This window comes from Alnus glutinosa, chromosome 10 (assembly GCF_958979055.1).
Source record: "Alnus glutinosa chromosome 10, dhAlnGlut1.1, whole genome shotgun sequence".
NCBI lineage: Eukaryota > Viridiplantae > Streptophyta > Magnoliopsida > Fagales > Betulaceae > Alnus > Alnus glutinosa.
This window is the reverse complement of record NC_084895.1, coordinates 2,144,836-2,166,949: the sequence shown is the minus strand read 5'-3', so window position 1 is coordinate 2,166,949 and position 22,114 is coordinate 2,144,836. Positions and strand designations below refer to the sequence as shown.

The 22,114-nt window shown below is 33.0% G+C and overlaps 2 protein-coding genes and 1 long non-coding RNA gene across 3 annotated transcripts; 1 reads left to right on the top strand and 2 right to left on the bottom strand.

Moving 5' to 3' along the window:
* Positions 1–4,843: 4,843 nt before the first annotated feature.
* Positions 4,844–9,613, bottom strand: LOC133880735 (protein SRG1-like). Its single transcript, XM_062319727.1, has 4 exons — positions 9,250–9,613; positions 7,258–7,505; positions 5,966–6,290; positions 4,844–5,270 (listed from the first exon to the last, which is right to left on the bottom strand). Exons 1-4 carry the CDS (start codon positions 9,505–9,507, stop codon positions 5,004–5,006), a joined length of 1,098 nt encoding a protein of 365 aa, XP_062175711.1. The 5' UTR covers positions 9,508–9,613; the 3' UTR covers positions 4,844–5,003.
* Positions 9,614–12,026: 2,413 nt separating this feature from the next.
* On the top strand, positions 12,027–13,024 carry LOC133880540 (uncharacterized). Its single transcript, XR_009902322.1, has 2 exons — positions 12,027–12,434; positions 12,543–13,024. It is a non-coding gene; the product is annotated as an uncharacterized LOC133880540 (long non-coding RNA).
* Positions 13,025–16,853: 3,829 nt separating this feature from the next.
* Positions 16,854–21,341, bottom strand: LOC133879918 (protein SRG1-like). The gene is made up of 4 exons (XM_062318733.1): positions 20,994–21,341; positions 19,060–19,307; positions 17,966–18,290; positions 16,854–17,265 (listed from the first exon to the last, which is right to left on the bottom strand). The coding sequence occupies exons 1-4, from the start codon at positions 21,249–21,251 to the stop codon at positions 16,999–17,001; spliced, it is 1,098 nt and encodes a 365-aa protein (XP_062174717.1). The 5' UTR covers positions 21,252–21,341; the 3' UTR covers positions 16,854–16,998.
* Positions 21,342–22,114: the final 773 nt, after the last annotated feature.

The window sequence follows — 22,114 nt, the reverse complement described above, 5'->3', positions numbered from 1 at the left end:
TTTGGTTGAATGATTTTTATAAAACGCAATAAAATATATATATATATATATATATATATATATATATATATATATATGGGAAAAAATTACTTTTAACAAAACAGTAATATTTATTCTTCAACTCATTTTATAACTTAATTGAGAGGCAGCAAATGAGTGCACCCAATCGAAAAATAGAGCAGTGATCATAAAGAGAAAATATCATTAAAAAATTAATCTTGAAAATTAATTGATTTCATTACGCAAAGTTGGTTATTTGATTCTCAGGGAATTCCAAGTATTTACTGTACCCGTAGTTAACAATGAATCAATGAATTTTATAGAACAAAAATCATTTTCTAAAATAAATAATGCAATCAATTAAAAAGATTATACATTAAAAACCATAGAAGGGCTGGAGAATAAATACTATAATTTCATTAAAAGTTTCACCCCTAGCCTTGGCTAGAGATTTAGCTACACATGACTGCGAAAATATATTCCATCATCAAAGTCCTAAACATCATGCTAGTAAAATAAAATAAACTAAGAAGAAAATAAAAACAAAGAAAAGTTGATAAAATGCTGAATGTCCTCCTTTCTTCCAGATCTATGCTCCTTTTTATAGAAAAGAAAAACATCTCATCCTTTTATTTTTCCCTCAATTATCGTGTGTGCAGCCGTGTTTAATCCAGGTCTTTTTTTCTTTATTCAAAGGTCTCTTTTTTTATTTTGATCATTGATTACATTGCACATTTTATACAAGTAGGAGCCTTCACTCTTCACAGTAAGAGTTCTTTTGTGGGTCCACTTCTTGTCTTTTTTTTCAAGGACTTATTTTAATTAAATAGGAACTCCTATTCTTTTCATCCTCTTTCTTTTGTGATTCCTACAGAGCACAAACTCTTGCATTAATATATCATTCAAGCCCAAGATTAATAATTAAATAATATTTCACAATTAAATGTAAAATGAAAGAATTAAATCATAATAAAGTATGACAATACTTATTTGAATAGGGAAAATAAGCATTTTTAAAGTATTATCAGGGTCACCCCAAGATGACGACATTTTCGTAACGATCATGGTCTTGGGCGAGCACGTATGGTTAAGCAAGTGATCAAAGTGGTTGACTTGGTTTCTCAGTTTGAAAAGAAACCGTCCTTGAAGATTTTCAATTCAATACTAAATCTTCTTGTCATGGACGATATTGATTTGGCTAGATGGTTTTATAGGAAGAGAATGATGGGAAATGGTGTTGAAGGCGATGATTACACTTTTGGGATCTTAATGAAAGGGCATTGCTTATTAGCGTCTCCCCTATTTTGGGACAGAGCATGTTTCCAGCTCTCAGCCATTTCTCAATCGAAGAACGGTCTTAAGTTAGGCTAGTCGATACAGTGACAAGATCGGTCATTAGCTTGAGCGAAATTGGGCACCGAAAGTCATGCGAATTCAAGCAACTCAGTGTCTCCACATTGCACCTTGCATCAGTTTGTTCTTCGGCGTTTCGGCCATCCAATGTTTCAAACATCACTCCCCTGCAGTAGCTCGTCAACCCCACCAAGCTGCCTAGAAATGGAGACTCTTGCTCGTCACCATCGAAGCACTTGAAATCGATCTCCTCTTCCAAGAACTAGATTTATTTGTTGCAATTAGGGGTGTACAACCTGTTGCAGTAATGATTATTTGATCATAATTGCAACCGCAACCGGGGTACCTGATTATTCACATTTCAATAACCGCAACAGCAACTGGTTTACCTATTGCGGTTTTTACCAACCGTCGGGGTTTTCATATATTGTTGAATTTTTCAGTTTTTTTTATTACTATTTATCATCTCATTACTTACCATAGAAAACAATAAATATGGTAAATATTAATTAAATTTTAAAACAACTGTTGGGATTAAAAAGAAAATATATAACATTGAAAAGAATGTAAAGGCTATGGTCCTTATGGAAGACTTACGATGGGGTGTGCATGAAGTACTTGAGTAGGGGAAAGACGGTAAAGACCTACTTTGGAATGAGCCAAGTTGTTCATGAAATCAATATATAACGAAGTAGGATGATATTGACACAGTTCTGGTGAACAATGTTGTCAACAATGGTATTGCGAAGATCGTGAAATACGTTATGTGTTTCGCAAACGGATGGATCGATCACAGCTGCCATATATAAATAAAATTAAAAAAATTAGTTACCGATTACCTGGTTTTTTAAAATACTATAACCGGTAATCACAACCAGGTACCTGGTTATCCGGTTGCGGTTATTTTTGGTTTTTCTGTTTTTTCGGCTAGCAGTTGTTGACGGTTATTAGCAGTTATCGGTTATTTCCTGTCAATAATCGCCCCGCTTGTACACCCCTAGTTGCAATCCCTCCAGCTTCGAATTTTAAGATAATCTAGAACCCTCTTTACAACAATTAAGATTAGTAATGATAATGACGTTTTTGAAGTAGATTAATGCGTGAATAGGGTTTGCCCCTCCACAAAAGCTACTACCAACTAGATATCACAAACTGATGAAGGTGGTGTGGAAGGTGATGGTAATGGGGATGCGGATGGCTCTGAGGGTATTGAAGTTTAGGGTGATGGTAATGGTGATGAGGGTATCAACACTAGTGTTGAGGAGGGTATCAACATTGCTAGGACTGGGCCATCTACATTTGGCCCCTACAGGAAATCATTTGAAGATGTTGAGGTGGATGACAATCATTCAGAATTGGGTATAAGTGACATTCTATTGTCACCACCTATTAGTGATGAAGAGGATATTGATGGGATTTCATCTCACTCTAGTGTGGAGTTCATGAAATTGACCTTCCTAATCTTACCCTGAAGCTTAAGATGAAATTCTCTAGCATACAACTCTTTAGAAAGGTTGTTAGGGAGTATAATGTGAAAAGGGGAAAAGATATGAAGTTTGAAAAAAATAAAAAAGCTAAGTGTGTTGCAATGTGTATGGATCCTTCATGTGACTACAGAGTGTATGGTAGATAGACGGTGGATGAGAAATCCTTTGATATAAGGTCCTTAAGACCTAAATACTCGTATATACAATAGTTCAATTATAAATTTTAGGTGGATGGCAGACAAACTTTTTTATAAGTTTAAGATTCAACCGGACATGCCAATTCCAATGATATGAGATGAAGTGAAGAGAAGATAGAATATAGAAGTCACCAAGAGCCAAATGTATAGAGTTTGATTGATCATTTCATTGTTTCACGATCAATTTGATTAATGCAAGAGGTTGAAGATTTTTTATTTTTTTTTTAACATTTTTTTTAGGTTTTATTTTTCAAATTTATTTTTTAGGTTTTAATTTTATTAAAATAACAACAATATTATTTTAAGCAAATATGCTGACGTGTCATTAACGGTTTATAGTAAACTTATATGGTAAATTAACAGAAGAATCTATATAGAATAATCGTAAACCCAGGCATTTAAAATTCAAAATTAGAAAGTGAGGAAATGATTTCAAATCGTGCGTTTACCCAGAGATTTATCATAGATTTTCTCTTAAGATAAATGGTCCAACACAACTTTCGCAGAAAGCTTATTCTTCTCTCTCAATGATTGCTTGAGATTGAACTCCTTTCTTCAGTGCCACTACACAGCAAAAAAAAAAAAAAAAGAAGGGTTTTTTGAGCTGTTTTTGTTGGAGCTGTTTAAGTCTTACCAAAATTTTTAAAATACCCCTACGTTTATTTTTTTAAAAAAAGAAATTATAAAATTTTTCAAAGTTTCAGGCATTGGTATTTTTGCAAAATTTCATTAAATTCTGACCAATACCTAAATTCTAGCATTTTTTTTTTCATAAAAAAAAAAAAGGTATTTTGAGAATTTTGATAGGATTTAACAGTAAATCCTAACAGAGAACCTGTTATTGAAACGTTTTGAAATTCAGGTACCTTATGTCAAAAAGAGTGAAAGTTCATTACCACTATTTTTTGTAATAAAAAGAAAAAAGAAAAAAGAAATCAAAAGATTTAGGCATGGGTATTTTCGTAAATTCAGTTAAATCCTAACTAACGCTTAAATCTTTGCAATTTTTTTCTCTTTTTTTTTTTTTTTTTTTTTCTAAAAAAAATGGGGTATTTTAAGAATGTTGACACCCTTCCGTTAGGATTTAACGAAAAAATCTAATAGAGAAGTGAAATTGAAAAAAAAAAATAAAAAAAAATAAAAAATTGAAAAATTGATACATTAAATTGACATTTTTTTTCTTCAAGTTTATAAGTATAATATAACAAAGGTGATACAAGATAAAAAATAAGAAGTAATTTTTCACAGTTTTTCCTTCGCAATAAGTGAAAGTGGAGGCCACAGCAATGACTGGTCAGCGGAAACAGAGAGCCCTCCATATGTTTTAATTGAAGATGTGGAACCCTGTGGCTCCGCTTCTGTCCTGACCACCACATGATGGTGCTAAATGACAGGATTTGGAAGATGCTTTTTACGTGGTGTATCAAACAGGATGATAAAGAGCGGGACCATTAAAGAAATTGCTGTGTTTATTTTTCTTAAGTATTGTTAGAATATATTTCAAATATGTTTTGAATATAATATTATTGATTTATATTTTTTAGTTTAGGTCGATTTCCATTTTTTTGTACAAGTCGATTTAAGTTTATTTGCAATAAGTCGACTTATTTAACTATAAATAGATACATATGTATTGTAAATCATCAAGTTATTGAGCACAATGTAGCCCTTAAGGCTAATTATTAATTGTGAACGTAAGTGTCTAATACCGAACCATCTGTAATTTTATCTTTTTTCTTTTCTTTCTTTTGCTTCCGATTTTATTTTCCTATTTTAGATTTATACACAAATATTAATAGGATCATATTAAAGAAATTGCTGTGTTTATTGCTCTAAAGTATAAATAAAGTTCACTGAAATTCACTCCTAATGATAGAACATACAGAGTAGAGAACTAAACTCTTGCAACCTCACCTTTGTGGCTACTCGATCAACCCCTGCTTAATTTCTTTTGCTGATACAATATTCAACATGCTTTGCCCTCACCATTTTCTATTCTCATGGAATCAAGGTATGACTTTCCATTCAGTTTTCGATCAAGAAAGTCCTTAATGTACTTCTCGAAAGGAACTTTCCTAAAGATTGCTGGGTTATGAGGGGCAATAAGGCTGGTTGCAGGGCCCACTTCTGAGTCTAGTTTGGAACTATGAAATGTAGCAATGGAGAGCCTCTCTTTTCCTGAGTTTACTGTTGCCCTATGCTCAATGCTCCTATAAATCCCATTGCTTAAAATCTGCAGGGAGAACAAGAAATTTGGTCACAATATTCTGGCAACTCATTTATAGCCTAACAATCCTTGAAGTTTCATAGATTATTCTTCTCTTTTGGCAACAGAAATTGAGTTTAAGCTATTCTATGAGTGTGTGTTTGGTACTACGATTTCATATACTAAAAGTTCAGTTTTAAACAAAATTGAAGAAAATGTATCGTTTGAGAATCCGTTAATTGCAATTTGAAAATATAAAACAATTTGAGTTTTCAAATCGCAAGCAATGAGTTCGTTTTAAAAACATATAATTTTAAAAGGTAAATTGCAATTTTACTTGACGCTTAAAGGTCCGTTTGGGTTTGCGGTTCAAAAATAACGATTTTAAAATGTACTATTTGAAAACGTAATCTTTTAAAAACGCAGTTAAGTGCTTGGCAAAAGAGTAGTTTCGTTTTAAAATTTGTACGTTTTCAAAAAAACACCTTATTGCCTACGATTTGAAAATACATATTTTCTATGGTTTCAAATAGCAATTTTTTTTTAAAACGTAATTCCAAACAAGCAATTTTATGCTATTTGGTCTAAAATCGCACTTTTTATCTAAGAAATCGCAGTGTCAAACGTACCCTAACTGCATTTTTTAAAAGTCACATTTTCAAATCACTCTTTTTAAAATCATAAATCCAAACGAACCAATTTAGATCAAAGTGAAGGAGCACCTCAATAATATCTCCAACATTGACTACAAAAGCATTTGGAAGAGGTTTAACGGGAACCCATCTCCCATCCTTTCGGATTTGCAGGCCTTCTGTTTCATTGAGCTGATAGAGAATTGTCAGAGCATCGGCATCAGAATGAGGAGCCAAGCCAATGGTTTTATTGGGTTCAGGGCATGGAGGATAGTAATTCATTCTCATTGACTGAAGTCCATCACTAAAAAGCTCTACCATTTCCTCACCATCCATCTTCAAAGCTTTAGCCATGTGACCTAAGATTGCCATGGCCAGCTTTTTCACCTCGATAGAGTAAGCTTGCAGCTTAATTCTGCAGCACAAATGCGTATCTTAATTGTCACTTTATTTTTAAAGTTTAAGCCGATAAGAAAAAATAAATTTAATTATTTAATTAATATTTTAACACTTCATTTACATGTAAGGAGTTTGGCTCAATACGTACAATATTTTAATTGAAATGTGAGTTAAATTATAGAGATAGGAATTGATGAATTTAATTAGAGAAATTTCACTTCCCACCCATGATCTTTTATTACTTTTGTAATCATACCCTTAAACTTTACAAAGTATCAATTTAGTGTATTCATCTTTCAATTTTATTTTATTTTTTTTAGTTTCACCTCTCCGTCAGGGTTTTTTGTTAAATCCTGTCAAAATTCTCAAAATACCGCCGTTTCGTTTTGTTTTTTTTTTTAAAAATATATATATATATATTCAAAATTTTAGGCATGAGTATTTTTGCAATTTCCGTTAAATCCTAATCAACGCCTAAATCTTAGCAATTTTCTTTTTCTTTTTTTCCTAAAAAAAAAAGTGGTATTTTTGGAATTTTTACACCTTCATTTAAGGTTTAATGGAAAAATTTAACAAATTGGTGAAATTGAAAAAAAAAAAAAAGAATGATAAACACACTAAATTGACACTTTTTTAAAATTTATGGGTATGATTGCAAAAGTAATGAAAGATCAGGAGTGGTAAGTGAAGTTTTTCCATTTAATTATTTAATTTATAATCTAATACTCTCCCTCGCGTGTTGGCATAAACTCTCACAAGATTCACACTACTCATCACGTATAGATTCAAAATCTCACTTAATAAGTGAGGCATAGCACGTTGAATATTTAATTTAAATGAGATGTAAATGAAGGAGATTAAGTTCCAACTCAAGCTCTATATTCTGATACCGTATTAAATCACCATATGTCACAAAAGTTTAAAGCGATAGGAAATAGTAAATTTAATAACAGAAATGAAATCAAATGGAGGTAGGGAGAAACCTGAGCTTTGGAGGAAGCTTGTCAAATAGCTCACCCTTCCTTAGATTGAGTGGAAGAGTAGTTACACAGAACATGTCCGACCAGTCTAGCTTCTGATCCTCTGAAACCACAAAGAGCTGTCCAAATCCCTCCTGATTGTCTGGCTGTTGCCAAAGCTTCTTCTTTTCTTCATAGGGGAGTTTGAAAAACTTGTCAATTTCTGTCCTGAATTCTTCCAGCAAAGAAGTACTAACTCCATGGTTTGTAACCTGTTCTTAACAATATAAGAACTATTCTGCTTACAGTTTGAAATATATGAGCTAGACTTCAATACCAAAACAATAAAAGCATAGGCAGAGCACTTGCTGACAATTTTATTTGCCAAAAAAATTTAACTTTCTTCCAAATTTCTTGTCATTTCTACTAACAACTATAAGTTTATTGCAAATACCTATCGTTTTATGTGAATAACACTTCCCCTCATATATGAGTTTAATTTTTGTTTTAATAATTAATACTTAATATGTGAAATATTTAATTGAAATGAGAGGTGAATGACGAAAACAGTATTTAAACTCAAGACTTTTGTTCTGATTCCATGTTACATAACAAATTATCCCAAAGCTTAAATTGATAAAAAAAAAAAAAATAGTTGATAAAAAAGGATTAGTTTAATTATTTAATTAGTATTCTCATTATTAGCAACAATTCCAAAAATATTGCAATATAAAGTCGTTAGGTTATGTCACGCATAAGAGAGTGACCAAACTCAAAGTGAATCAAGATTGACTAAGGGCATGTTCGAGATTGTGTTAAGAAGGTTAAAAAGTACTTTTAAGTATATATATATATGGTATACGGATGAGCATCCGTATACCATAAACTCACTATTTGTATTCTCACATGTGGTTAATGGTCTTTGCTAATTGCATTCACATCCGCATATACGAATAGCGAATTGCAAATATTCGCAAATGTGGGTAGTTATTATCTGTCCGCATTTTTACCCCAGTAGATAGAACTATATTGTGGTAACATATGCATAATCTAACTTCTGGGTGCTAATATTGATCATTAAAAAATAAAATATAGTAAATAATTAATGAACCGAAACTCTTGAATTTGATTTAATGTCCAATGGTGTCTCAGAAGGGAGTGAGCTTTCCCATGTCCATAAAAAGCACTCAAGTGATCAGTGCTTTCTAAATTCTAGGAAAGCTATAAGAAACAAAAAAATATATATAAATTTAAGACATAAAAGTTGAAATAATTTGAGAAAAGTATACATATCCTCTCAAACTACCACTCAATTGTTAATGTTCTCCTCAAGCTATCAATTGTGTTAATGTTCCCTTCAAACTATCAAAATATGTCAATATCCGTCCAAAAAGACAAATAAAAAGACAAAAATGACCATAAAATTTTTTTCCCAGTAAAAAAAAAAGGTCCTTATAAATTTGAAAAAAACTAAAACTAAAAAATAAAAATAAAAAAACTTTTTAAAAAGCAAATTAAAAAAAAATAATTTAAAAAAAAAACAAACGAAAAATAACTGAAAATTATAGTAAAAAAATTAAAAAAAAAACCTTTTATTTATTTTATTTTTTTGTTTTTTATTTTTATCTTTTTGTTTTTTATTTTTATAACTTTTCGTTATTTTAGATTTTTTAAATAATATTATTATAATTTTTTTTTTAATTTTAATAATTTTATGAAATGTATTTTTTTGTCATAAGAAGGTAAAGACAGTAGCTTGAGAGAGTTATATATATATTTTTTCAAATAATTTTGATTCTTTTGTGACATAAAAGTAAAATTAGTTGCTTGAGGGAGTTATATATATATTTTTCAAATAATTTTGATTATTTTGTGACATAAAAGTAAAATTAGTTTGAAGTGTTTTGTATTATACGTTATTTATTAATATAATATTTTTATTTTTAATATATTATAAACATATAATACAATAATCTCAATGCAATTGACAAACGGTCGAGCCATTTACATATATACCTGGAAGAATCCCCAGTCTTTGCAGGCAGAGTGCAGCCTCTCCAACTCAGAGTTTATGGAATCTTCAACAACCAATCTCTGTAAATCGATGACGGGTACCGCCGGAAGGGATGGCTCATCGGAGACGATCGAACGGTCCATATCTTCTTGCACGTATCGCGGGGGGATGTGGGCGATGGGTTCCTTGGCTAGTTCCTGAACACTAGGCACTATGATAGATCTTCCAAAGTTAACTGCTGCTTCTGTTTGTGACTCCATGGATACGCGGATCGAAGCAGGTTGAGGTAGAGAGAGAGAGAGAGAGCCTGGCTTTTTGTCAATAGCTGAGAGTCGTGAGAGAGCGAGAGGCTCTTTTGGCGTACCTTATCTTATAACTTTATTAATTTATAATATCTCCGTTTGAATGATGACAAAGTTTAGAGTTGATGTCATGTGGTCACCAATGGCTTCAAGGGACACTTTATATTGGGTAAAGTAAAAATTGGATTATACCAAATAAAAAAAAGAAAAAAGAAAAATAAAAAACATGGATTATATATAATGAGAGAAAGGTGGAGGATCTGAATTTTATAGAAATTTATATGGTCTAAGAGAGAAGGGTTGTAAGGTTAATCCGTGTCGAAGAAGTAAGTCTTGTATTTTAAGCTGTTCAAATTTTTGAGAAACCTGAGTATGTTATTATTATTATTTTTTTAATTGAATAATTAAAAGGGTTATAGGGGAGGATCTTTCTCAGTTCTAATTCAAAAGGAAGAAGTGAATTATTCTATAAATGAAAAAGATGTGGGCTCTCAACAATAGACTTAAATCAAATTAAAATAGTGTTGAAATAATTACAAAAAGTAAAAAATTGGTCAAACAAATGACTCGGTCCTCTTAATGGGTCGCATCCTGCTGGACAAAATCATTTTATTGTAAAGATGCTTTTTATCAGGGATTCCGCTATTCAGAAGTGTTCCAGAAGATTCTGCACAGTTTGCAAGTCAGAAAAATCCGGTTCCCTGCCAGCCGTCCAGACGACGTCTCATACCGTCAGGACGCCCGGCTGTCCAATGCATCAACCGTCCGGACGACGTGGATTCCCGCCCGGACCTTCCTCTTTGTCGAGAAGCTTCGAACTGCTCCAGCTTGCATCCGTCCGGACGATTCAGCAGCCCGTCCGAACAATCCTCAGTGTTTGATCAAGCCTCAGAATTTATTTCCAAGCACAGATATGGGAAGATTGCCGCAACCGTCCGGATGACTTGGATTCCTGTTCGGCCGCGCTACTCCTTAAAGCAAGTTCGCAATTCAAACTCAACCGTCCGGACACCAATCTACCATGGTCCGGACGCGCGTATGACAAATATGGAAATTGCGTATAGCAGATCACCTGTCCAGACGGCCATCCTCCTGGTCCGGATGCGCGAAGCCTTTATAAGGAAATTACTTGCAGCGGTCGTGCGACCATTCGGACAGCAGTGCCTCACCGTTCGGACGCAGCTCTCAAACAGGAAAGATCTTCAGCGAAATTTTCAGAATTTCGATCGCACAATTGTTCGTCCGGATGGCCTATGACCACCGTTCGGACGGCGCCCAGCGTTATCAAGCAAGACGTTCATTTGAGCCCTCAGCCTATAAATAGGGGCCCCAGTACTTGAGAATTGCAAGTATTCGATACTGAATTCCACTAGTGCTTAGAGAGTTATTTTGTGAGGTTATTGGGCTGAATTGTTTTCTCTAAAGCTGTTGTTGTGTGTCCTGTTACTGCGCTTAAACTGAAGTCTATCTTAGGGGTTGACCCTAAGATAAAAGATTCCATTGAAGACTACTTCAGGTAGGAGACTTAGTTGGGAGGCGTTCGTGTTAGGTTACACGTTAGAGTGCAAGGTACGACCACTGTATCAGAGGTATGTGAGTGCTACTATCTTGTAACTAGTATTGACTTCTGAATAGTGGATATCCTGGGTTTTGCTACCCCGGAGTGGTTTTTCTCATTTTGAGTTTTCACTTCGTTAATAAAAAATTTGTGTTATTTATTTTCCGCATTATTTTGTTAACACATTATGCACACACACTAGCTTTATTTTAGAAGTCAATTTCATTTTTTTAACATTTCTTAAGAAGTTTGTTAATTGAACCAAACCACTTTTTTTAAATAAATAAATAAATGTAGAGCAGGCCAACGATTTGATTTCAATTTGATTAAAATTGAATTCTATATACCATTTGAAGCAATGATATTTCAGTGTTAACATGATAAGATTTCAAAGATCATAATAAAATACAAAAAGAAACTTTTTGTCAGCCCGGTATATATACAAACAGGTTTTTCTTGTTTATTTGTAAATTACACCTATAAGTGAGTTGGAAATTAACTATTTTATGGTTTAGATCAAGTTTTTAGGTAAATGTATTATAAATCAAGATCTAGATGGATCCCTATCTTTATTTCTATCCACGGAGATACCTATCTATATATCATATTTAAAGTAAATGCGCGATTTGAAATCATTCATTCACTTTTAAAAATCAACTTTTACTTCCTAATATTTTTATGAACTTAAAAAAGGTCCCTTTGTGAGTTTTTCGTCCACCTTTTCGACATTCATTAGTGTCACCTCTACATTTTCACCGCATCATCTTAAAATAATATTTTTTATTGTGTTATATATATATAAAAAAATATTCAAAAATATTCAAAAAATATATTAAAAAAAGAAGAAAAAAAAGTCTCACCCAAAAAGCATCTCCACAAACATCCCCATTAGTAGTGGAGGGGTGCCACCCCAGAGAAAAAGCATTTTTGCCATCTTCTAATTTAATCTCTATGTTTTGGACATCCAAATACCCAACCAAAACAACACTATTTTCCAAAAAGCTTGCCCATGAGAGAGAGGGAGAGGGAGAGGGAGAGAATGGGTTCAGAGAGCTGGTTTGCATGGAGTAGAATCTGATCAAGATGATCACAATCGTTGATGGGTTTCATCTCCACCGTAGTGTGCCTTAACAAATCCAGCCGAAAAGCGTCCATTCTGGGTTTCCGCATGCATCGAGTGGAAAATCTAGATCTCAGTCCTCTGTTCATCCCTGTAGACACTGACATGTAAGATGGAAGCACTATAAATAGCCAACGTGGTTTCTTGTACAAAAATTGTGGCAAACAGTAGTTTTATTATGGTTCGTTGTCCTCTGATCTAGCATTGGTGGGTGTTTTAAACAATTCAATTTGCTGTACTTGAATTATGAGCGCTTCTTTTGATCTTGAAGGCCATCTTTTAATTATTGATTTATGAATGTTCATTGAATTTTAGGTGACCTGATTTTGAAAGTTAGCCTGGCCTTGCCTCATCCACCACAGCTTTGACCACGGAATTCCTGCCTGAACCCTCGGAAACAGTCCTTCGATATTAATTCCTTCTAAATATGTTTTCCAGTAATAATTTATACAGTATATCCTTTCACCAAATTGGCATCCAATTGCAGAGAGAGGGCGAGACAGAGAGAACATGTCAATACAGAGCCCGGTCTAGCCATGGTTGATTGGGGAGGATACGTCTAATGGCTCATGGGTTCTTTTTCCACTCTTGTTGTATGTTGGACAGAGCTGTCTCCTTGGTCCCGTTGCTAGGGATGTGCAGACCTATGATTCGCATATGATTCGCATAGAAGTTCAAAGATTTGTACAAGTTTTTATCTACTTTCAAAATTGTTTATCGCATAGACGCTCTGGTTTTTATGTACTAGAAAGTACCGCATAGATGCTGTAGTTTTAAACTACAGCGTTTTATATTTACTCTAAGTGTAAACTATCACATGACTTAAAAAAGAATGGCACCGTTTACTAACTTCACTAACAGCACCGTTTACTAACATGACTAACAGCATCAATGACTTGAAAAATGATTGCAAAGGTATCCCATTTTCTCTCTCTCTTGTCGACGTCGAAGCCTGAATCAACAGAGAATATCATCGACGCTGGCGCCTCCGCTCAGAACGAAGCCATCGAGTCATCGACCACCGTTGTTCTTGCTCTGCCCCAGAGAAGAAGAAGATCCAGATCTTTGTTGTTCAGGCTTGACAGAGAGAACCTAGAAGTACAGGAAGATGTTATTATAGGTACTTTTCAAAATTTTTGCTTGAATAAATGCACGTGTTCATATTTTGGGAGGTTTTCTCTTCAATTTCATTGAAGAAAGATGTTGTGTTTCTCATACTCAAAAGATCGTTACATTTAGTAGCTAGAAAGCCATATCTTGTTTATGTTAGATTCGACTATCATAATGCCAAACGGTTGGTTCTCTAGTTCTGGAATCCCTGATATTATCCCATCAATCTTGTCAAAAATCCCTATTTTTGTGTGATTTCATAGAACATGTTTTGGTTGGTTTTCTGGTTTTGTAAACGGTGTCGTCCTCTTTTAAGTCATGTGGTAGTTTACTTTACATTAGGAGTAAGTACAAAACGTTGTAGTTTTAAACTACAGCATCTATGCAGTACTTTTTAATACCTTATAGAAGCTGGAGAGAGAGAGAGAGGATAAGATATTTGATTCCAATACAAGAGATTTATTACCTAGTTTATATCTAGTATCAATTTTTTTCAAAATTTGATATGAAAAGCGGTTTTAGTAAAAACAAATTGTTGAACATATTTTTTTTTTGATAAGTAATAGAAAGTGTTGAACATGATAGATATAAAGGTATATATTGATTCATTTGGAGAAACCCAAGATTGAGATCCATTATTGAAGCTTTAGTTAGGATTTGATCCTTTCTCACTTCACTGAAATTGGGTCGTAATAGAAGTAGAAAATTGAGATTGAGATTTTACTATTCGTAATATACATGTTGGTTAACTTGGTTTTTTTTTTTAACAGATGACTAAATTCTCTTCGCATTGTTTCAAATTACATCTCTGAAATTATTTTGAGAGATGTGAATGAAATCAAACTACATATTGTTGAGTTCTTGGAAAATTTCAGGTAAGATAAATATTAGCAGCATAAAATGAAGCTATTATTGGTTCAAAGCCAAAAAGAGATTTTGGAAGATCAATTTGGGTTTGTGTTGTCTTTTGGTGCACTGAGTCACTGACTTTAGATGAGAAAGAAGTGCTTGTGGTAAAGTTCAATAATTTGTTTAGGGTTTTGGTTTGGGTGATCGATTGGGTTGGCTTGTTTGTGGGGATATGTGTGGGTGAGAAGTTTTTGCTTTTATTTTGGTATTGTGGAATAGGATTTTTTTCAAATTATTTGCTCGAATTTGAGAAAATTGGAGCAAGTGATTGTGAGAGACCACTTATTGGACCCGTCACCTGACCAAATAAAAATTGGGCTGTTCAACTACTTATCCGGTCAGTCGAGTTTCATAAATGGTCTCCTACAATTATCTGTTCAAATTCTCTCAAATTCTGACAAATAATTTGAGAGAATCTTAATCCGTGTGATTTGATTTGCAGTGGGAAACCACAAGAAAGTTTTCAGTGTCATTCTTCTTATTTCCGACTTTTTCAATGGAAAGCAAAACAATATCCAGTAAAACTGTGATGTAATAAGAAATTCTATCTGCTTATAGCACCGAGTATCATATGAAATTTTGCCATTGACGAAATTATTAGTTTTTTTTAGGGAAAATTACAGTTTAGCCATCTAAATTGCCAACCGTTTTGCAAGTAGCCTCACGAACTACCAACGCCTAAACCTTTACCCCTCAAACTATCAAAACATTTCAAAAAGGCTAACTTTGTCGAAATATTCCTAAAATACCCCTATCACGTGTCATTTTTCAATTAAAAAAATTAAAAATTTATTTATTTTTTAATTGTTTTTAAGAAAATTAAAAAAAAACAGCTTTTTTCAGTTTCTTAATTTTATTTATTTATTTTTTTTTAAAAATTTATTATTATTTTTTTAAAATTGAAAAATGATATGTGACATCGGTATTACAGACATATTTCGACAAAATTAGCATTTTTCAAACTATTTGGTAGTTTGGAGGGCCAAAGTCCAAACGTTAATAATTCTTAAGACTATTTACAAAACAACCGGCAATTTTATGGGCTAAATTATAATTTTTTCACTTTTTTATACCCACGGCACCATATGATGGGCCCCATTCTTTGACCCACTTTGAATTTAAAAAACAAAAAACAAAAAACAAAAAAATTAGTTGATATGATAGCCCAACCCCATATTCTTTTAGGATCGGAATTCATTACGATTGAATATTCTTATTCCTTGTTATTGAACAGAGGCCGTGAAAGGGTTTTCCAAACAAATAAGTGTTTTCCAAACATTATTTAGAGTCCACCTGCTTAAATAGGATGTCTGGACAAGAGAGTTCCGGCTCGGACAGAGAGCCCTCCATATGTTTTAATTGAAGATATGGACTCCTGTGGCTCCTGTCCTAGTGTCCTGTCCACCCCATGTTGGTGTTAAATGACAGGATTTGGAAGATGCTTTTTACGTGGTGTATTTTTCTTTTTTCCTTTTTTTTTTTTTTTTTTTTTTTTTTTTTTTTTTACAGAAATTTTAACTTCATTTAAACAGAAATCCTTGCAGTACATTGAAAGACTTTCTAAAAAGACCCTCTAAACACAAAGCCAGAAATTGACTTGGAAGCAGTTACCAAAACAAATACAATGATAACAAGTACAATAATAAAGAACTTTTCTTTACAATGAAGTTCACTAAAAAAACTAAGAGATGAGAAATCTAAGCTAAAAAAGCCATAAAAACCAGCAATCCTTGTACATGCAACATGCAAATTGCGAGATCTAACCTAAAAAAGCAAAAAACAAGACAATAATAAAACTTAACAACAGAGATTCGGTCAGGGGAAGGGAGGGGGTGCCGCTATCAAGAAAACGTCGAATCCACCAAAAGACGCTGCCAACCGAGGTGGGTGGAAGACGGGGAGGTGGGGTGTGACCGCCAAGTGCCAGAACAGATCCTGCCACATGCAAGCCACGCACCGGTGTGTCAAGGTCGGTTGGGGGCACGCTGGCCAGCGGAAGACTCAGAGGAGTCCGGCGAACCCAATGGTGAGGCCCGTGTTTTGAGATAATGGAGAGGGAAGCGTAGATCTAGATCCAAAAATTTCAACTTAACAACCCTCTCAAAAATCGCACAAAACACGGTGAAAAAATGAGACTACCGGTGAGCTCATTGTTTGGAAGAGAAGAGGAGCCTCCGAAGAGGCGGTTGGTACAAAAAGATGGGGGAGGGAAGCTTGAAGCTTCTTCCCATGGCCGAAAACCAGTGGTGTATTTTTCTTAAGTATTGTTAGACTATATTTTATGTTTTTAATATAATATTATTGATTTATATTTTTTAGTCTATGTCAATTTGTATTTTTTTATATAAGTCGATTTAGGTTTACTTGTACAAGTCGACTTATTCAACTATAAATAGGGACCTATCTATTGTAAATCATCAAGTTATTGAGCACAATGTAGTCTTTAAGGCTAATTCGTAGTTGTGGACGTAAGTATCTGATACCGAACCACTTGTAATTCTTTTTTTTTTTTTTTTTTTTTTTTCTCTTTTTCTTCCGCTTTTATTCTCGTATTTTAGATTTCTACACAAATATTAAGAGGATCATAATATATAAAGAACGAGACTATTAAAGAAATTGCTGTGTTTATTGTTCTAAAGTATAAAAAAAGTTCACTGAAATTCGCTCCTCATGATAGAACATGCAGAGTAAAGAACTAAACTCTTGCAACCTCACCTTTGTGGCTACTCAATTTCTTTTGCTGATACAATATTCAACATGCTTTGCCCTCACCATTTTCTATTCTCATGAAATCAAGGTATGACTTTCCTTTCAGTTTTCGATCAAAAAAGTCCTTAATGTACTTCTCGAAAGGAACTTTCCTAAAGATTGCTGGGTTATGAGGGGCAATAAGGCTGGTTGCAGGGCCCACTTCTGAGTCTAGTTTGGAACTATGAAATGTAGCAATGGAGAGCCTCTCTTTTCCTGAGTTTACTGTTGCCCTATGCTCAATGCTCCTATAAATCCCATTGCTTAAAATCTGCAGGGAAAACAAGAAATTTGGTGACAATATTCTGGCAACTCATTTATAGCCTAACAATCCTCGAAGTTTCATAGATTATTCTTCTCTTTTGGCAACAGAAATTGAGTTTAAGCTATTCTATTGGTGTGTGTTTGGTACTACGATTTCATATACTTAAAGTTCAGTTTTAAACAAAATTGCAGAAAATGTATCGTTTGAAAATACGTTAATTGCAATTTGAAAATGTAAAACAATTTGAGTTTTCAAATCGTAAGCAATGGGTTCGTTTTAAAAATATATAATTTTAAAAGTTAACCTGTAATTTTACTTAACGCTTAAGGGTCCGTTTGGGTTTGCAGTTCAAAAATAATGATTTTAAAATGTACTATTTGAAAACGTAATCTTTTAAAAACGCAGTTAAGTGCTTATCAAAAGAGTAGTTTAGCTTTAAAATTTGTGCATTTTAAAAAAAAAACACCTTATTGCCTACGATTTGAAAATACATATTTTCTATGGTTTCAAATAGCAATTTTTTTTTTTTAAAACGTAATTCCAAACAAGCAATTTTATGCTATTAGGTCTAAAATCGCACTTTTTATCTAAGAAATCGCAGTGTCAAACGCACCCTAACTGCATTTTTTAAAAATCACATTTTCAAATCACACTTTTTAAAATCATAAACCCAAACGAACCAATTTAGATCAAAGTGAAGGAGCACCTCCATAATATCTCCAACATTGACTACAAAAGCATTTGGAAGAGGTTTAACGGGAACCCATCTCCCATCCTTTCGGATTTGCAGGCCTTCTGTTTCATTGAGCTGATAGAGAATTGTCAGAGCATCAGCATCAGAATGAGGTGAGAAGCCAATGGTTTTATTGGGTTCAGGGCATGGAGGATAGTAATTCATTCTCATTGACTGAATTCCATCACTAAAAAGGTCTTCCATTTCCTCAGCATCCATCTTCAAAGCTTTAGCCATGTGACCTAAGATTGCCATGGCCAGCTTTTTCACCTCGATAGAGTAAGCTTGCAGGTTAATTCTGCAGCACAAATGCGTTCCTTAATTGTCACTTTTTTTTTTTTTCTTTTTTAAGGTTAAGTCGATAGGAAAAAGTTAATTTAATTATTTAATTAATACTTTAACATTTTATTTACATGTAAGGAGTTTGGCTCAATACGTACAATATTTTAATTGAAATGTGAGTTAACATGTGTAGATAGGAATTGGTAAATTTAATTAGAGAAATTTCAAATATTTAGGCATGGGTATTTTTGCAATTTTCATTAAATCCTAACCAAAGCCTAAATCTTAGCAATTTTCTTTTTCTTTTTTTCCTTAAAAAAAAAAAGTGATATTTTAAGAATTTTGACACCTTCATTTAAGGTTTAATGGAAAATTTTAACAAATTGGTGAAATTAAAAAAAAAAATGAATGATGAATACACTAAATTGACACTTTTTAAAATTTATGGGTATGATTGCAAAAGTGATGAAAGATCAGAGGTGGTAAGTGAAGTTTTCCCATTTAATTATTTAATTTATAATCTAATACTCCTCCATACATGTTGGCTTAAACTCTCATAAGATTAACACTACTCATCATGTGTGAGCTTAAACTCTCACTTAAAAAGTGGGGCATAGCACGTTGAATACTTAATTTAAATGGGATGTGAATGAAGGAGATCAAGTTCAAACTCAAGCTCTATGCACTGATACCGTATTAAATCACCATGTGTCCCGAAAACTTAAAGTGATAGAAAATAGTAAATTTAATAACAGAAATAAAATCAAATGGAGGTAGGAAGAAACCTGAGCTTTGGAGGAAGCTTGTCAAATAGCTCACCCTCCCTTAGATTGAGTGGAAGAGTAGTTACATAGAACATGTCCGACCAGTCTAGCTTCTGGTCCTCTGAAACCACAAAGAGCTGTCCAAATCCCTCCTGATTGTCTGGCTGTTGCCAAAGCTTCTTCTTTTCTTCGTAGGGGAGTTTGAAAAAGTTGTCAATTTCTGTCTTGAATTCTTCCAGCAAAGAAGTACTAACTCCATGGTTTGTAACCTGTTATAACAATATAAGAACTATTGTCCTCACAGGTTGAAATATTTGAGCTAGACTTCAATACTACAACAATGGAAGCATAGGTAGAGCACTTGCTGACAATTTTATTTGCCAAAAATAATAATAATAATTAATTAATTTTCTTCCAAAATTCTAGTCATTTCTGCTAACAACTATAAGTTTATTGCGAATATTTATCGTTTTATGTGAATAACACTTCCCCTCACGTATGAGCTCAAATTTTGTTTTAATAATTGAGGTTCAACATGTGAAATATTTAATTGAAATGAGAGGTGAATAACAAAGACAAGGTTTAAACTCAATACCTTTACTCTGATACCATGTTACATTACACATTATCCCAAAGCTTAAGTAGATGGAAAAGGCTCTCCCAAAAAAAAAAAAAAAAAAAAAGTTGATAAAAAAGGGTTGGTTTAATTATTTAATTAGTATTCTCATTATTAGCAACAATTCCGAAAATATTGCAATATAATGGCGTTAGGTGAGTGAATCAAGATTGACTAAGGACATGTTCGAGATTATGTTAATTAAGAATCTTAAAAAGCACTTTGAATTAGTGTGTGTGTCTATATATATATATATAGAAAGGGTATGCGGATGCGAATCTGCATACCACAAAACCGTTATCTGTATCCTCATATGTAGATAGTGATATTTACTAATCGCATTTACATTGGCATATGCAAATAACGAGTTGCAAATAGTATATGTGGGTAGTTATTATCGGCTCATATTTCACCCCTTGTAGATAGAACTATAGTGTGATAACATATGCATAATCTAACTTCTGGATACTAATATTGATCATTAAAAAATAAAATATAGTAAATAATTAATGAACCGAAACTCTTGAATTTGATTTAATGTCCAATGGTTTCTGAGGAGGGAGGGAGCTTTGAGCTTTCCCATGTCCATAAAAAGCACTCGAGTGATCAGTGTTTTCTACGAAAGCTATATGAAAATAATAAAATAAAATTATGATATAAAAGTCCAAATAATTTGAAAAAAAATATAAATATTTCGTTAAACTACCATTCAATTGTTAATGTCCTTCTAAATTATCAATTATTTCAATATTTCCCTTAAATTATCAAAAACATGTCAATACCCCCCTTAAAATCAACAAAAAGACAAAAATGACTATAAATTTTTTTCAGTAAGACAAAAATATCCTTATAAATTCGAAAATGTATATATATATATATAAAACAAATTTAAAAAAAAATTAAAAAACAAAAAAAAAAACAAAAAAATAATCAAAAAAAAAACAATCGAAAAAATAACTGAAAATTATAGTAAAAAAAATTAAAAAATAAAAAACAAAAATGATTTTTTTAATCTTTTTTGTTTTTAGTTTTTTTTATACCTTTTTGTTATTTTATATTTTTTTTAGGTTTTTTATTTTATTTTAATAATTTATAAAATGTATTTTTGTCATTAAGAGAGACATTAACAATAAAGTTGTGATTTGAGAAAGTTATATGTATTTTTTCCAAATAATTCTGAATTTTTTGACATAAAAGTAAAATTAGTTTGAAGTGTTTTGTATTATACATTATTTATTAATATAATATTTTTGTTTTTAATACATTATAAACATATAATAGAATAATCTCAATCCAATTGACAATCCGTCGAACCATTTACATATATATATATATATACCTGGAAGAATCCCCAGTCTTTGCAGGCAGAGTGCAGCCTCTCCAACTCAGAGTTCATGGAATCTTCAACAACCAATCTCTGTAAATTGATGACGGGCACCGCCGGAAGGGATGGCTGATCGGAGACGATCGAACGGTCCTTATCTTCTCGCACGTATCGCGGGGGGATGTGGGCGATGGGTTCCTTGGCTAGTTCCTGAACACTAGGCACTATGATAGATCTTCCAAAGTTAACTGCTGCTTCTGTTTGTGACTCCATGGATACGCTGATCGAAGCAGGTTGAGGTAGAGAGAGAGAGAGAGAGAGAGAGAGCTTGGCTTTTTTGTCAATATATAGCTGAGAGTCGTGAGAGAGCAAAGAGAGGCTCTTTTGGCGTACCTTATAATAATATCTCCATTTGAATGATGACAAAGTTTAGAGTAGATGTCATGTGGTCACCAATGGTTTCAAGGGACATTTTAAATTCTTTTTTATTTTATAAGTACATCAGAAACTATTACAATTAAAACTTAAAACAACAAAAACAGGGTGTGCACGTAATCCATTGTATGAGTGTCATACTTTGTGCTCTGAGACCTTACAATTTCTTGGTGTCTGATAAAGGGACAATGGGTGTATATGCTTGGGTACTCACTGGGATCCTACTAGAATCCCACATTTGCATACGTGGCTTTATTTTTATGTTAAAAAAATGTGGATCTCGCGTCTCGCACTGCTATTTCACAAAATAAGCCAAAAAACAATTCAAACAAGGGATTCGAGAATCTTCTGCAACCCGGTCCCCTCCTCTCACTATCTTGCTAGAAAAGTCGCCATTTTTACTGGAAAAAGTCTTTTTGACATAAGGTATCTGAACTTCAAAACATTTCAAACTATAGTATTTATTTTTCAATACGTCTCAATAACAAGTCCTCCGTTAGAATTTTCCGTTAAGTCTTGCCAAAATTTTTAAAATACCCCTGTGTTTATTTTTTAAAAAAAGAAATTATAAAATTTTTCAAAGTTTCAGGCATTGGTATTTTTGCAAATTTTATTAAATTCTGACCAATACCTAAATCCTAGCATTTTTTTTTTGTCAAAAAAAAAAAGGGTATTTTGGAAATTTTGATAGGATTTAACAG

What these genes read in the sequence shown, in the direction of transcription:
- LOC133880735 (XM_062319727.1), bottom strand. Translation starts at nt 9,507, where the DNA reads ATGGAGTCACAAACAGAAGCAGCAGTTAACTTTGGAAGATCTATCATA. An exon ending in AAGCTTCCTCCAAAGCTCAG is followed by an intron (nt 6,291 to 7,257) that starts GTTTCTCCCTAC and finishes TTTGTGCTGCAG; the next exon opens with AATTAAGCTGCAAGCTTACT. An exon ending in ATGTTGGAGATATTATTGAG is followed by an intron (nt 5,271 to 5,965) that starts GTGCTCCTTCAC and finishes TTCTCCCTGCAG; the next exon opens with ATTTTAAGCAATGGGATTTA.
- LOC133879918 (XM_062318733.1), bottom strand. Translation starts at nt 21,251, where the DNA reads ATGGAGTCACAAACAGAAGCAGCAGTTAACTTTGGAAGATCTATCATA. An exon ending in AAGCTTCCTCCAAAGCTCAG is followed by an intron (nt 18,291 to 19,059) that starts GTTTCTTCCTAC and finishes TTTGTGCTGCAG; the next exon opens with AATTAACCTGCAAGCTTACT. An exon ending in ATGTTGGAGATATTATGGAG is followed by an intron (nt 17,266 to 17,965) that starts GTGCTCCTTCAC and finishes TTTTCCCTGCAG; the next exon opens with ATTTTAAGCAATGGGATTTA.